The sequence below is a fragment of the Aphelocoma coerulescens genome, chromosome 1, assembly GCF_041296385.1.
Source record: "Aphelocoma coerulescens isolate FSJ_1873_10779 chromosome 1, UR_Acoe_1.0, whole genome shotgun sequence".
Lineage (NCBI taxonomy): Eukaryota > Metazoa > Chordata > Aves > Passeriformes > Corvidae > Aphelocoma > Aphelocoma coerulescens.
In genome coordinates this window covers 113,436,521-113,452,901 of record NC_091013.1, presented here as the reverse complement: position 1 = coordinate 113,452,901, position 16,381 = coordinate 113,436,521, and the positions used below count along the sequence as shown (strand labels likewise).

General features: G+C 44.5%; 1 protein-coding gene across 1 annotated transcript in view; it reads right to left on the bottom strand.

Moving 5' to 3' along the window:
* The window catches only part of CADM2 (cell adhesion molecule 2), a 589,213-nt gene extending 579,956 nt beyond the window's left edge, over positions 1-9,257 (bottom strand). Inside the window, exon 1 of the mRNA XM_069024966.1 lies at positions 8,761-9,257. Coding sequence (XP_068881067.1) covers positions 8,761-8,821 — 61 coding nt within the window. The 5' untranslated portion in view covers positions 8,822-9,257. The remainder of the gene's footprint in view (positions 1-8,760) is intronic.
* Positions 9,258-16,381: the final 7,124 nt, after the last annotated feature.

The following is a 16,381-nucleotide window of genomic DNA, read 5'->3' as shown; positions in this document are numbered from 1 at the left end:
TGTGAAAGACCCATAAATAAGTCTACAAGCCATTGAGGTTTTTTATCTATCATAAATAAAAACAAATGGCCCATATATTTCTATTGATTATATGCTTTCCCAGTGGCTTCCAAATACACCATTCAGAATGCAGCACAGCAGTAATGATTTACAACTTGCAAAACAAAGATGACTTAGGAAGCTGAAAGCATTTTAATTCTGTTCTGGTCCAATTCTAAAACTCAGGCTTATTTGTGAGGAAAGTACTTGAACTATGAGAGCTTTGGACAATTCTTTAAGGAGTGAATAAGATTTATTCAGTCTAAGAATGGTATGAATTTCCCATTTTACATAACAAAAAGAAGCATTAACCAGAAGTTTGCAAACCACAAACTTTACGTTTACTGAGGAGAGATATGCCAAGTACTTGACAAAAAAATCCATATAATAAGAAGAATGGCAAATAGTTCTGAAGAAGATGGGCAAATAGTCAAGGTTCCAACCCATACTTAAATTACTTATACCCTGCCTGTGTTCAAAACCACACCATCCTGACTGTGTTTATACAAGCAGCAGTCAAGAGATGCCCCAAGACATGTTAGACTGAGGGCTCCAGCCTTTAAAGAAAACAGTCTATACAGCTAATTTACTGCTAATTTGGTTTTATATCAAAAGATGAGACATTCTTTTTTAATAGACAATGTCCTATCAATTGTCTGACTTGCTATTTAAGTTCAGAAAAGCTCCTCAATGTTAGGTGTTGCCAATTTTGCTACAACTGGTTTTAAGTTAAAATTGAAGGGATTCCCTTTTGACTGTACAGATATAATTTGTCATTAACCACAATCATCACTGAACAAGATGGAACGTGTATCTTCCTCCCTATTAGTCCAAATCTCACCTTTTTTTCAGAGTATTACAAGGCTACATGATACAAGCCTGGAAATATCAATAACATTATTGAAATCTGCAATGGAAAAGTTAAAAAATGGTAAAGTTAGGAGAAAACTGCAATGCCAAGAAGATATTTCACACGTCATTTAAGAATTGGCATGTTAGTTTAAGGTTTCCTCCAAAGACAAGAAGTTCTTTCATTCTCATTCTCATTCCTATTATCTTAGATGTTAACAAAAGAATTCATATAAATGGAATACTTCAGTTTATTATACCATTTTATGACCTGTCACAGATTTGGGATTCTTTGTTAATCCTTGATTAGTAATCACTGTAGTGAGTATTATTTCTAGTCACTGAATTTATTCTCCAATTTGCAAATGGAAGCAGTTCGGCATTTTTGTGTATTTGAAGACATAAAAAATCTCATTCAGTTGACAGAAATTCAAGAGTGTAAATAAGTGTTTTCATTTATCAAATGAAGTCTTACTTTCTCTGTATAAACTGTGCAAATCAGTGGAGAATTCTTCACTGTTCTCCAGTGTGCCACAACAAAGCACCAACTAGCATGTCAAGATTCAAACCTCACATAGAAAAACATATTAACACTCAGGGAAGAAAAAAAAGAAAATACTTTAAAAGGGATAAATATAAAATGAGCTTGATGCTAGAACATACTTTTTACAATCTTTTAATTAAAATAAATTTGATTGCTTCTGCTTCAACTAGTACAGCTTTTCCCCTGGTTAGGGACTAACCAGAACAGCCTTCCTGCCTTATAGCATAGCAGGAATAAAAGCAGGTCAAGTTACACTGTTAATCCAGCAGATGTAGGTCAGTTTGGGATAAATATCGGAACAGACAGAAAATACCAAAGTGCCTGTGCCTACTACAACTGCTGCTGTGAAGTAATTTGGTCTTACTCTCTTCAGAGCTGTTCAGTTGCAGTTCTTGAATCTCCAGTGCTGAAACTTTGGAAAAAACAGAGTTTTAAGACTCTTAAAGGTCTGTACAGCTGTACTGCCTGTTCAGCTTCTGCCAGAAGAAGCAGCAATAATGCAGTGCATCCCATATTGATGATATCCAAAAAGATGCAATTGCATCTTCATACGTGGCCCACAGATCATTTTTGCATGTAGCAGCAGACTCTGGCTCCTTCACCTAAGGTTTAGTAATTGAATTACCATGATTAGAACCATTGTTTGATTAATACTGTGGCATATAAGAGGTTTAAAATATCACCAGGATATTTTTAACATAAGAAAACAGTCTCTCCTGCACTATCCCTCCCATCCAGCAAAGAAAATGACAGATAGTCAACAAACTGTTTACACAAAGATGATGATAGAGGGACTATCAAAGCTATTTAAACAACCACCTTACCGGATATGTGATGATACACGCTGTTTTACAAAAAACCTAAACCATTCCAACTCCATTCACAGAAAAAAGAAAAAGCTGTAGAGTAGCTCAGGAATGTATCTCCACATGAACAGAACTTACACAGCAAAGTTTTCAGCTCTGAAAGAACTTTTAAAAGGTTTGAATTGAGGAACATACAGTATAATTATTTTTCTGAAATTGAAGAGCAGCTGCTTATGGACAATTAATAATCTTTATCTGCTATGTAAGAAAAAAATGATAAATCTAAACTGAGTATTACAAAACAGGAAAAAAAAGAAACACATGAATTTATAGTAATGTAAAACTATATTAAAATTGATTTGCTGCTACTTAAAATGTGAAAGTTATACAACCACTCACACTCTCTTAAGAGCCATTTGATTAAACTGGAAAGCAGTAAACACAACTCAAGTCACTGTTGGGAAGAAATTGTCTTTCCCTTGAAAATCCCAAACTTGTCAAGACAGCAAAAGCACTCCTAAATAAGACTTACAGAGGTCCCAAGATCTCTATTTTGCAAATAAAAGGATAGCAAAGGATGCAAGTATGATTTTTTTTTCACAGTTACAGATTACAGGGAAAGGAGATGGGACAATAGGTAGGCAGACATTGTGAGAGGAAACCAAACATAATTTACCACCTACATTGTTCACTAAATCCTCTGTGCCTGTCCCAAGTTCCACATGCTAAAAAGTCCCACACACCAAACTCCAGCATTAAAAGAGAGCACTGGAAGAACAGCCCCCAGTGTTTTGTCACTAAAATAAATGTTCTCTCCTTCTTTCAACCCCCTTAGGATGCTATTACGATAGTGTCTTATGCATTGATATTTAAAGCACCCATCCTGAGCTTAGTACGCATTAACATAAGAGAAACTGCAAACATTTGGGCTTTGTCTTTAATTTTCATTTATAAAATGAAGGGAAAAGATCCTGAAATAGGTTCAGAGGGTAAAAAAAAGGAGGGGGAAAAAAAAAAGAGAGAGAAAAAACCCACAACATTAAGAACCCTTGCAAGGATACCCATACTCATTTTTGAAAATACTCAGTTCTTTCCAAAATGTTTTCATTATGTAGAAAGATAATTGTTCAAAGGCAAAATCCTGAGAGAAATCATGATTTTACAATTTATTCCTTGCCACTGGAACATGATATTTGCCTTTCTTCCTTTCAAACACACCTCAAAAACTCCTTGGGAAGAAGGGATATGCTCATTAAGATCATACTTAATATTGATGCAATCCCAGAGGATACACATACTAAACTGTATCTAATAGTTTTAGCATTCTGCGTTTGTTTTAGGATGTGTATTTTAAAAAGCGTGTCAATGGCATTCTCTCTACAGAAGACCATTTTTTTTGAGAGGGCCTAACTTTTGAGAGTTTCTGCCTGCTGTTCAACTCAATTAAAACAAAATTGAAGTAATCCTTCTTTCTCTTGGAGAAGGCATTAACAAGACAATGACATCATCTCCTATTTCTAGAGTTTTAAGTGTTAGATGGAGAGGGAGTCACTGTTCTAGCACAGTCAACCACACTCTGGTTGGTTATACTGCTGCTCTTTTGGCAAGCACCTGATGTCCATGTCCATACATAACTGCTGTTATCAGTTACTTAATCAACATTTGTAATGCACAAGAGAGAAAAAGAAGAAAAAAACAAACCAAAAAAAACCAAAAACAAACAAAAAAACCCACCTCAAAATCCAAGCTTCAATTTACATAGCAATATTAAGAGAATAACTCCTATTAAGAGAATAATTCTTTGGTGGAAAGAGTAAGAGTAATCTCATTCAACACATTTTGTCCATAGTAGGATCAGGCCAGAGGGATGAGAAAGCTAATTATGAGAACTAAGGGTTCTATAATAATAGACTGCAACTTAAAGACATTTACAGTACATTATCATGCCATGCAACTGGCAAGTAAATTTAAAAGCAGAGGGAGATTCACTGTTCTTCATTTCTGAAACAAAATTTTAAAAAATAAAAAGAAGAAGAACTAGACTAACAGGAAAGTAGACAAGAAAAATGTATTTGTTTCAACAAAGGTGCTTCTGTTGATCAGCATTTCCATGGAGTTACTTCTTTGGTGACAAACTTCAAAACTGTTAAGTGTTGATTTGATGGTAGAAACTTGATAAATACTTTGAGTGCAAGAGTGATAAATATTTGAGTGAGTAATCCCTATTCATGTACTCCCCAGGGAAGTTGTGTGACACCATCAGTGGGAATTTGGATTGTTTAGTTACTTCATGCTCTAAACCTGAACTGCTACAGGATGACTACCAATAAAAATGCATGAAGAAATCAAGCGAAATAATTCATAAAATATGAACTAGCCTGAGAACTAAGCAGCTAATAAGCCTACCAAGCCTTGGTTAGATTGATGGAAGTCATATAAAGACAGACACCATCAAGTAGAGTGAAAAATTTTGTTTCAACTTGTGTCTAAAATATTCCACATAGAGACTGTATTAAAACTGCTTTTATTCTGTAATTGCTTATGCCCTAAACAGAACTTACAGAATTAAAACTACATGCATTTGACTTGCTGTACACTGTATTAGCATATGAACACTTAGCTGTCAAGACAACCCCTGTGCAGGCAGCATTGGGTTGCCAAGGTTTTGCTAACAGAAATCCAACTGAAAATTCAAAACGAAGTGTAGATACACAAGATATTGAGTAATGCATAACAACTTCATCTTAAATCAGCTTAGATGATCTCATAAGTAGTTATATCCATGTTTGTCCAGGTTTGTTTGCAGTTTTTTTATTCTGCTTGTAACAGATCTGGACTAATGAAAAGAGTCTCACCCACAAGCAATTACCTGTCTTGGCTGATTTGTTGCATCAGTGACCACAGTTTCTGACAAATTAAAGAGTCTCTACATTATTTTCATTAGTAGACAGGTTGTAAGCATTTGAAGTGTCTGAAGCAACCGCACTGAGTAGATTTGCCCAGTGTTGGCAAGTCCTGGAAGCGGATCGTTTGCTCCCACACATGGCACAATCCAGTGCCTTCTCGGAGCCGAGCACATTAAGGCATCAGATGCCATTTGCATTATCACACAGCAGGGGGCTACAGCCGCTACAATTCCAGGATAATCCTAACCTGTATCTGTATCCTATGAATCCAGCAGAACTATTTTTATTGTTGCAGTTTCTCACGTGGTGACTCTTGACAATAACGAGCTTACATAAAAACAGCTCAGATGAAGCACTTGAGTTATTCCAAAAACATGCCCCCTTACAACTGTTAAATTTTGTCTAAGTAAGACTACGTTCATGAAGTCAAAAGACAATCAGAATGGGGGGGGGGGGGAAGTAAGGCTGGCTGTAAACATAAATAACAGGTTAACCCCCTGGGACATCATTTAAGTACTCCAGGCTCATTACAGCACACAAGAACAGCAGCAGCCAGAGATCCTACTATTTTCACAGCAAATGCTGGAGAGGGCAGAGCAGACAAATACCGAACCCGAACTCAGCTGACAAACCGCTTCCCAGCTCAACATGTCATTACTCCCTTCTCCCACCTCCATCGCTCCCCTTTCACAGCAAGCAGTTGACACTGGGCTCTTTTACTTCTTGTTTGCCTCCTTTCTAAAGGGACTGCTTGCAGCTAATGCTATTCCATGCACAAGCTGAGAAGCATTATTCTATGTCCTCTTCCCTCAGCTGATGCTTCATCAATACTCAGGACAGATTCCTTAAGCAAGTCTCTCCACAGATCTTGCCAGAAAGGCACACTTCCACACAGGACACATGTCAGCTTGACTCTTTGGCACCTTGTCTTTAATTAGCTTCAGTTTCACCCCCAGAAACTATCAGTAATTACAGTTCAGAAGTACTTCGAATCCTCAGGACAAAGATCTTATTCTCATACAGAGCTGACAGAAAAACCTGCATGTCCCACGGCCCACAAACAGAAAACTGGAGCAATCTCATAAATCCATTGAGCCACTTCACAGTACAGTCTGGGGAAGTAAATCAAGCCAACAGAAAAAACTACTTTTAAATGCAGCTATTAAGCTATCAACAAGAAATGTGTCTAATGGTAATTCTGTCTGCTACTTCTGTCAAAATAAATGGCAGAAACTAAGAAAACAGCACTTACAAAGTTGCACTTTAAGGTGGACTGAAAAAATTTGATATTCTGTTGGACACAGTTGCCATTGAGGACAGTCTTATAGAATATATTTACTTATCTCCTCCGTTCTCCTTTACCTTAGGAGACAAGGACTGGAGAAATTACTTCCTCTCACTTCTGTCTAAGTGTTACAGGTTCTTTATATCCCCTTGAAAGAACACTCTGCTGAAGTGCGGTACACAGAGAGCCTAAGTATTTTTGATTGAAGTTTTAATCAGGAGCTGAAAAAATAATTGTGTGAGAAACCGAAGAGAGGGGAGATGTTTTACACATGCAGAGGGCAAGCTGGGTAATGCGTTAAGCATCGCTTTTCCCCATCTGCAAGGACAGGCCCAATCTGGTTATTTTCACGCAGCCACAGTCAGATCTGTATTACACCCCATTTCTTGCAACACGTTTTTTACCTGATGCAGTTCACAGAGTTACTTTCTGCCTGGCACGGTCCCTAAACTGCAGTGAAAGACATCACTGTTTTTAATCACTGGTTTACTCTCAAAACTGCGCTGCGCTGAATGCGGCTGATTGCATCTTAGGAAAGATCAAATCCTCCTCCTCCAGCAGCAGCGCCGATTTCATTGGTGACAGAAAGTCAGTCCAGAGGCTTCCCACCCCCAGCTCCGTTGCAGGGCAATGAATTGACAATTCACGGGGAAATGTAAAAGGCAGAGAGGAGCCAGCCCCCAGGTGCAGCGCGCCGCACATGCCCCAATAAATAATCCTGTATAGCACCAACACAGCAGCTCCTTGTGCGGTGACGTACCGGGCAACCCATAAACATCGGGAAAGAATACAAATAATCCACCCGACCGACCCGTCCTTCGCAGTTGCCCAGCGCACTCCCTTCCCCTCCCATTCCTTCTCGCGTCCTCGGCCGGTAACTTCCCCGCGAGGTGAAGCGGGGGCACTCGTGGGGGTCTGGACGATTGGGGTGTCGGAGGGATGAGACTCCCGTGTTTCTGGAACCCGGGCGGCTTCCCGTGCCCCCGCTCCGGGCTGCCAGCCGCGGCTCCCTTCGGAGAGATCGCCCGACACATGACGCAGCCATGTGAAACGCGAAATATATTAAACTTGACGTGAAATGGCATGACGGAGGCGAGCGGGGAAAAAAAAAAAAATAAAAAAGAAAAGAAAAGACAAGACAAGGAAAAAAAAAATCTTACAAGGCCACTTAGTTTAATCGGCTCTTCGCTTTTCCCTCCCACACCGAAACACCCCGCACGCCGAGCGAGGGAAGAACAGGGAGATGCCCCGCCGGCCTCCCGCATCCTCCCGGAGGACCAGGGACCGCCAGCGAGTTGCAGCGCGGGGGCTCCCCGGCCCCCTCCGCACCCGCCGGGCCGGGGCCGCCGCCCCCCCCCCCGACCTCCACCTCCCACCGTGGGGTCCCCACCGGGCGGGGTGGCCGGGGGACCGCGCCGCCATCCCGCCGCCGCTCAGGGAGCGAGGGGGCAAACTCTGGGCGGCAGCGCAGCGCAGCGGGCTTGGCTGGGGGAAGAGGGCTGGGGGAAGCTTGGCTGGAGCGGGAGAGGGCCGGGGGAAGCTCCCCCGCAGGCAGCCGCGGCGGGCGGTCACCTCGCAGCACGTCGCGGGGCTTCCCGGCGCGGCGGCCGCTCCATCCGACTTGGCCGGATAACGGGAACGAGGGGGAGCGGCGGCGGGGGGGAGGGAGAGGGGAATACATCCAGTCTGGAAACTAGCTGCAGGATGAGCCGCCTGGAGCAGGATGGCGAAGGGATCCGCCGCTGAACCCCCGGCTCATCCGATTACCCTACGTGCACATTTGATGCCTCACACACAGACACGCACTCCCGGCGGCGGCGCAGCGAGGCGCGGACAACCCCCCCTCCCGCCGCCCCCGTCGGGGGGGCACGGCTGGAGCCCGCACGTTTCCCCGGGATGTTGTTGCAGCGCACACGCCGCTGCTGCGGCTGGACTCGCACTTTCGGGGGCACGTTTGCGGCGGGCGAGCGCGGAGGTGACGGCGAGTCGAGGGGCGGCTGCGGGGGTCGGCGAACGACTGGCGGCAGCGGCGGGGAGGGGGTAGGTGGAGGAAGAAGCGCGGAGGGCGAAGGAGGGCGGGAAGAGGCTGACGGGGGAAGGGCAGGAAGGGTTAACAGCCGTGCGGCGCTTCAGCGCTGGATAGCGCTACCCGAGCGGGAGCCTGGGGGCGCACGGGGAGGGGGTGAAGCCGGGAGAGGGGCGAGGGAGGGAGAGGGTCAGGAGTGGGGCGGGGGGCGGGGGGGAAAATCTGGGATGCCCCGCGCCGCGGCAGTGCCCCCCCGGCGTCCCTCCCTCCCCGCGCGTGGGGCAGGGGTGGGGAGGAGGCGGTACCTTGTACGAGGATCCCGCAGAGGCTGTAGAAGCGCAGGAGCGCGCCGGGCTTCAGCCGCATCCTGGGGGCTCCCCTCGGGCTGGGTGGGCGCCAGGCACGCAGATCCGCAGCCTCCCGCCGCTCCGCTCTCCGGGCGCTTCCTTCCCCCCGCAGGAGCCGCCGCCGCCGCCGCCTCCGCCGCAGTGTCTCCCTCGCTGTATCCAGTGGGGTGAGGAGGAGGAGGAGGAGGAGGAGGACCAGGGTCGCGGGGGTGGATTGGGGAGGGAGGAGGAGGAGGAGGAGGAGGAAAGAGCGGCTCTCTCCGCTGGCTCCGGCGCTGCTGGGCAGGTTCAGGTTCCCACCGCGGAGCGGTGCCAGGTGCCCCCGCTGGCTCCCCTTGCCCCTGCCGGCGCGTCCGTCCGTCCGTCCGTCCGTCCGTCTCTCCGCTCGCCTGTGCTGCGCTGTCCCGTCCCGTGCCGTGCCGCTGCGGGGCGGCGGAGGAGGGGGGGGATGCGCAGGGACTCCGCTCCCGCTCCGCTCCAGCCGCTTCCCGGCGCGAGACACAAGGGCAATCTCCGCTCGCCAGGCTCCCCTGGCCCGGCCCCGCCCCCGCCGCACGCCCCGCCCCTTTCCGCGCCGGGCCCCGCCCCCGGCCCCGCCCGGCCGCCACACCCGGGCCCTCCCCGCGCCGCGGCCACGCCCCCGCTGCCCCGCGGGCCGCGCCCCCTCCCGCCCGGCCCCGCCCCCCACCCCCGGCCCGGCCCTTCAGGCGGGAGCGTGACTGGCGTGGGGCGCTGTCCAATAGCCGCTGCCCGGCCTCGGCCAAGCGGCCAATGAGGAGCCGCGTTACCGAGCGAAGGGGCGTGCCTCGGGGCCAGGCCCGCCTCGCGCGCCGCTGAGTGACAGCCGGTCCGGACCAATCGCGGGGAGCGGCGGCTCCACGGCGGGGCCGCAGCCAATGGGAGACGAGAGCGGCGGGGGGCGGGGCGGGGCGGGCGCTGTCCAGAGCCGGTGCTGAAGCGGCGGCGGCGGCGGCGGCCGGGAGCGCCGCGGGACGCGGGAGCGGCCCGGGGCAGTGCGAGGGACACGGCCCCTTGGGTCGGCCCTTGCCTAAAGCCCCTTCTCTTCCCTCCGCTTTTCCTCCCCGAGAACAGCGGATAAAAGAAGGGCTGGCTGAGTCTCCGTGTTCGTGGGAACGAATCCCGTGCAGGTGCCTTCAGCGCGGCGGCAATGAGATCGGCCCCCGAACAATGGCAATAAAGAGCTTCCTGGACTTTTCGCGGTGTTGCCCGGAGTCTGTATGGTGTGGAGAAAGTTTTTTCCTTTGGAAGGTTTCTTGGGAGAGTTGATACCATTCAGCTCGTGGTCCAGAACTGCTTGTGTTCCGAAAGATAAGGCACTGAGCGCCACGAGAAGTCCAAGAGGGCAGGCAGCCACTTCATGTTTGTGTATTTGATGTTTAGCACTGTATGGGCCACCTTGTGCCTAAGCCTCTCAGTAAAATCAAAATGCCTGGTTCTTAAGTTGCTGGATTTGTCTGTAAACACCCTGTGGAGGAATTGTGTTGCCTTATCCTGCAGAAAGCAGGATTCCCCTGCACCCAAATGCCTATAATGACCAGGTATTTATCCAGTTATGGTTCCACCCTTTCCCTATTGAGGTTCTCTCTCCTACACCATGCAGTATGTTTCCCACACTACCTCTCTGAATTTCAACCTTGATGTCCCAGTCCCTGACAGCAAAGAGCTTTGCGGAGATGAGTGGTGAAATAGTCTTACCTACAGCAGAGGGAAGCTCTTTAAAAGTTCATTTCTCTGAAGGGGGCACGGTCTCAGATCATCAAGGAAGTGCAATCAGTTGTCAACTCCACCTTGAAGAGCTTGCACTGGAGTGGGATCTGGGAATTTATGTATTCTGTAGTCATATCTTCCACTTTGTTCATTAGCAAGTGATGATTATGCCTGGCAGCAGTTGAGACTGCATCAGGATTTATACTGAGTTCCCCCTATCTCCAAAAGATGTTCACATCAAATACAGAATCAAATTACAGAATTACATTTTACGGTTCTAGTATTTGTATGATTTTGTAGCAAAGGACCACCACGTTCATCTCCATGCCTTTGGAGGGTTATGTTAACACTATAGAGGATGTTGCACTGGAATGTCTCCTAGGACAGGGAAGCAGTTGTAGTCTGTCTGTAATGCATGAGTAGATATTTGCTCTACTTGGATTTTTAGTCTTAGTGAAAAAAGACACAACAGGCAAAGGTTTTACAACTGTTCTTAGGGTTCATTGCAGGCACAGCAGTAATGAATGATTGCCAGAATCTTTTAGAAGACTTAAAAAAGGATCAAGTCATCATTTTTAAGGCAGCCCTATAAATGTCAACAAACACTTTTTTTTCTCTTTTGGTTGCTGGTGGAGGAAATTTAAAAAACAATTCCCACAAAATAAGCAATGTAAATCCTTTACTAAGGCAAGACTGTAATCCATCCTGAAGTGCTTTTGCATTAATTATGACAGCTGATAGCTCTGTACTTTTGACAAGACATACTTTTGGTTGTAGTCTTATTCCAGGAAACATTATAGGAAAGACACGAGTGTCTTCCCAGCTTAGTGATTAAAAGCTGTAAAAAGGGGTGTCTGGCAGGTGTAGGAATGAAGCACCTGTCTGTACATCATGGGGTCTTTAAGTCCTTGCCATATTAGTACACTTGGAAAAGTTGATCTGAGTGTTTAGAAACAGGAGCTGACCTTTTCTTCCCAGAATTCAGTAACATGGACATCACATCACACCCCAAGTCAGGAGTATAACCAGAAATACTGGTTCTTGCAGTTCTTTTCTGGCTCAGAAATGAGCTAGCAGCATGTTGATAGAGAAAGCAATTCCCAGCAAAAGACCCTTGGATTTTTGACTAACTATATATCTGAAAAATGTATCATTAAAATAATTTCAATGCCAGGTATGATGTCATACTTCTCCTGATTAACTCAGCTGTGCTAATCTGACCGTTTCTGTAGGCATAGTAACACAGTTTTTGACATCCAGTGGCAGCTGACATCTAAACCAAACACAGAACTTTGCAATTGGTCTGTGGAGCTGTAGCTCATGAGCAGCATGGCCAGAAGTTTCATTGCTTCCAGACCAAAAGGGCAACAAGGGCTTCTTTAGGAAACACATTTCAGAACAGAGTAAAGAGTAATACCTTAAAATATCAACAAGAGATAATGCTGAAAATCAGATGCAGAAGGTAAACATTTTAGCAGAACCAGCAATATGTTTGTCTGCATTATCGTGTTGTTCATCAAGGTGACATGTACAAATGTCCATAGGTAAAAAAATTCCAATGCTAAAGAAAGCAAAATAATTTTAATCCCCAAACATGATTCGGAAAGAGTCCTCAAGTATTTCCTCTCACTAAATTGCTACATAACAAGTTGCCCAACTTCCTGTACACTTTCAGCATAGATCTTAACATCGCCTTCTCCGCCTTCCCAATCTTTTTCTTGTTGGTTTTCACTCAAAAAAGAATAGACAAACCCTTCCTCTAGCAGAGAAGCCAGCTTTCTTAGTTGTTTCCTCTCCATTATTTCCTGTTCATCCTTTCCTAGGTGGCAAAGATGTCACAGGTGTGGATGAATAGTTGGTGGGACTGCATGCAGTCACAACAGACAGTTCAGATCACTGACCTCTACATGATCTGATTAATTTTCTTGCACACTTTTTCTCCTGATCTGCAAGTCTTTGGGCTTCTCTCTGAAAAGCTAAACTCCCCCTCTTCCAGAAGGAGCCATCTGTGTTAGAGTACCTGTAGAGTTTGCCTTGGAAGACAAGCAAAATCTGAAGGGATAATCATGTTTTTTAATGATACTCCTTGATAGCATCAGTGGTTAGAGATTAGGGAGGGGAAACCCAAGGAAAACATATATATTTGGCAAAATATTATGGTTTTGTTGAATTCAGCAAATGGTGGAAGATGTATAGATGATTTCAGGAGAGAAAAACTTCCAGTGTTACAAGCTGGGAAACCTAGCTCTAGAAACAATTGTTCTGTGCTATGTCCTATAATAGATATTTTAAAGTAAATTTTGTATAATCTAGAGGGTAGTGAAGAAGTAGTCAAAATATGGTTGCAGAGTACCAAAACCAACTAAAGAAGCCCCACAAGAAATAAGGAGAAGATAAGCTGCTAGTGACAGAAGTTAGAGACAGATCTATCCTGAGCTGCAAAACTGCTAAACACTCACGATCGCATTAAAAACAGAAATTTGGAAAGTGAAATTTATTTGCATGGCTCAGTAAAAAAGAATCTTGTGAGAAAACCCCACTGCAGTGTCCCCCGAGCCTTGAAGAAATCTCTGTCTGGATAACAGCTTCTTACAGTAGTCCTTAATAAGTCCTCAATGCTTCTATTTGCCCCACCACACCTGAAAGTGGCACCATTGCTTCCCTCATGTGGAGGGTCCCTAGATCTAGGAGGGATCACAGAAAATGCATTTCCCCGCCCAATGCACCATTCCTGGCCTGTGTGGAAATCAGAGCACCAGATGTTCATCACTGGAGTCTGTGCATTTCCCTTTTGCATTGTCCTTTACCATACTTCAGCAGCTGCAGCAGAAGAGTTGGGGTTTTGCTTGCTTTGGGTAAGAAATTTTGAGTGGTGGAGGTGAGTAGCTGCTGTTTCTAATGGTTTGGGTTTGGTGGAAGCTGATTACTTAAAAAATAAAACCCCAGATAACATTTACTTACCAGATGCCAGCAAAAATGCAATGGTTTGAACAAATACTGTAACTAGTAATTTAGTAAAATCTATCCAACTGTGAAAATATATTGGCGTGAATAAAAATATATAGACATGAAACGCATTGCACTTTTTTTTTTGTTGGAAAAAAAAATTGGCTTCAGTAAAGAGCAATTGAAGTTTGAAAATATGCTCCAGAGAAGAAATGTGTTCATTTCCATAAAACATATTGGTGTGTAAATATACAGAATGTATCAGTTCCAGAGCAATATTATGAATTCAGTGGAATTTTGTTCTGTGTTAGTTAGTAAGATGAAGCAAGTAAAAGGAATTGCTTGCTGCGAATACTACATATAAAGTATGTGTGGGATGAAGTCCCATTTATAAAGCAATTATAAATGTGAGATATTTCACAGACTTTTGGAGAAGAAAAAAGTCTATAAATCAACCCTGTCAATGCAATGCCAATGCAAAGCAAACCAAGGTCAAACCTCGCTGGTATCATTCTCATTGAAAAATACCTAATCTACATTTTGAGTTGGTGAATATAATTGCAGAAGAGAATTACCAATGATGAGTGGAAGCAGAATTATCTTATTCATTACCTGACCTCTCATCCATATAATTTGTGGAATGAAGACACAGAAAAAATGGTGCTGCTAACATGATTCTCCATATATTCTAGTTAGGTTTCCCACTTCCTAGAGTGTTTGATAATTAGCAGAAGTGTGTACTTTCCTACGCCTTCTAACTCTCAACCAAGAAGCAACTACTTGAAAAAAATGTTAGTTCCCTACCCAAAATGATAGAATTGGGGAGTTAAATAACTTTACCAGCTCTTATGCCATTACTTCCTTATGATTTTTTGAAAAGTTCCAGCCGTGGTTGTGGAATCCAGAGGGTGGTTGGGCACTGGAACCCCAGGGCACGGGTCACAGCACCAAGCCTGACAGAGTTCAAGAAGCATTTGGACAATGCTCTCAGGAACATGGTGTGATTCCTTGGGTGTCTTGTGCCGGGCCAGGAGTTTGACTCAATGATCCTGATGGCTCCCTTCCAACTCAGGATATTCTCTGGTTCTCTGATTCTCTGATCCCTGTGGGGCCCTTCCAATGCAGGATATTCTATGATTCTATGTAATGCATGTTACAGTTGGCCATAAAAACATATTAATGCATGGAATTAAGTAGACACTAATTGTGTTTTAAATGAGCTTGGACAGATTTGCATTTAGTTTAGAATGCATCCTAGCTAACATCTTTGGAATATGTATTTTTCCATTTATCTAATTTTTTTTTTTTAATTTCTAATGTTTTCTAATTTGTAGTTGCTTTGCCTTTTATCACTTAAGCACAGATTATGTGATGTGCTACACAAAACCTCTCTTTTACCCAGCTGAAGTGACAAAAAAGTATTCAAAGACTCAGTAAGAAGGGAGTTGTTCCTTCTGTAGAACATCATGTCATCCATTTTACTTTCTTAAGAGCAGCTTCGATTACTGACAAGAGTACAATGATTTTTCCCACATGTTCTGGTAACATAAAGGAGGCTCTAGACATTTAGATCCAACATTTGGGTTTTTTCAGGCTAAGATTTTCACATTAGTGCATCCCATATTGAAAATGTTTCCAAATACAAGTCAAAGTATTTTAACTGATCCAGAGTAAGACTCATAGAATTGAACAAATATATCAGTTTGCCCATACTAAAGAGTCCTAAAATACTTGTTGAAGCTCATCCATGCTTTTTAAAACAGGGCTCTAAGAATTCGTAGGACCTTTGTGAAAAGAGCATTTCTTTTGCTGTCTCTATGAAAATCAGCCCAAGGCATGAGCCTCAGGGAAATAAAAAAAAAGCACACAACTGACTTTAAAGATTATAGCCTTTTTAATTTCTACATATTCTGTCTCTGCTAACAGCCTCCTAAGAATGAGATGATCTAGCAGTGGAATACAGCTCGACTGGATTACCAGTGCTCTTTCCAGCAACGGGAATGAGATTGTGGTGTTAGATACCACAGTTAGAAAGAGCAGACTCTACCTGACCTGTGTCTGACCAGTTCTAATGCCACAATTGTCCTTACTGAAGATCTGCTTGACTGTGTCCTGACATGCACACCAAAGAAACCAGGGAATATGAGAAATTGTGTACTCCAGTTTTTACTCTTCTGTTCAGACAGGAGGTGAGGGCATTAATAACCCCTGATGATCCTGTTCAGCTGGGGTCTCCACCCACACCCATGGGCTCAGGAGCTCTGCTTAAACTAATCTGTGTTAGGAGAGTGCATGTCTCTAGCTTAGTCCTACTCCTACTTGGTCATGGAATACTTTGAGCCAGATTTTAATCAATTGCTTGGTCCTGTGACCACTGATCCTAACCTCAGCCTTCACAGTGTGGTCTGTGACCTGCTCCAGTACTGTGATATTGCCTTACAGTCTGGAATCCTGGCTGGACTTTGCTATAACCTCTGGGTCTGTCCTTGCTTCAGCGCTGTGGGACTGGGGTATGGGTGGTGAGGCCTCTGTCCTCATGGGCTGGGCATCCCTGTGTTTCTGGCTCACCTTTCCTTAGGAAGCACCTCTGCTTTTGTTAATTCCCAGCAGATGTAGTCTGAACAACCACAGTTCCCAAGGAATTGGGAATAGATCTAAGTCTTTGGTTTCAGAGATTTGTGTTGTCTTTTGATCTGCTGACGCTAGGCAGAATCAAAAGGAGGTCATGTGGTTTAAAAAAAAAAAAAAAGAGTAGAGTAGAGTAGAGGAAAAATCCACAAGGGAGGAAGGTAAAATATATTCAGACAAATTATTTTGGGAGAGTAGCTCTAGAAAAAGCACAGGCGTGACAGAAGGTGAGGGTAAAATTAGGACTACAGGTTGAATGGACAAAAAAGGCTGGCAT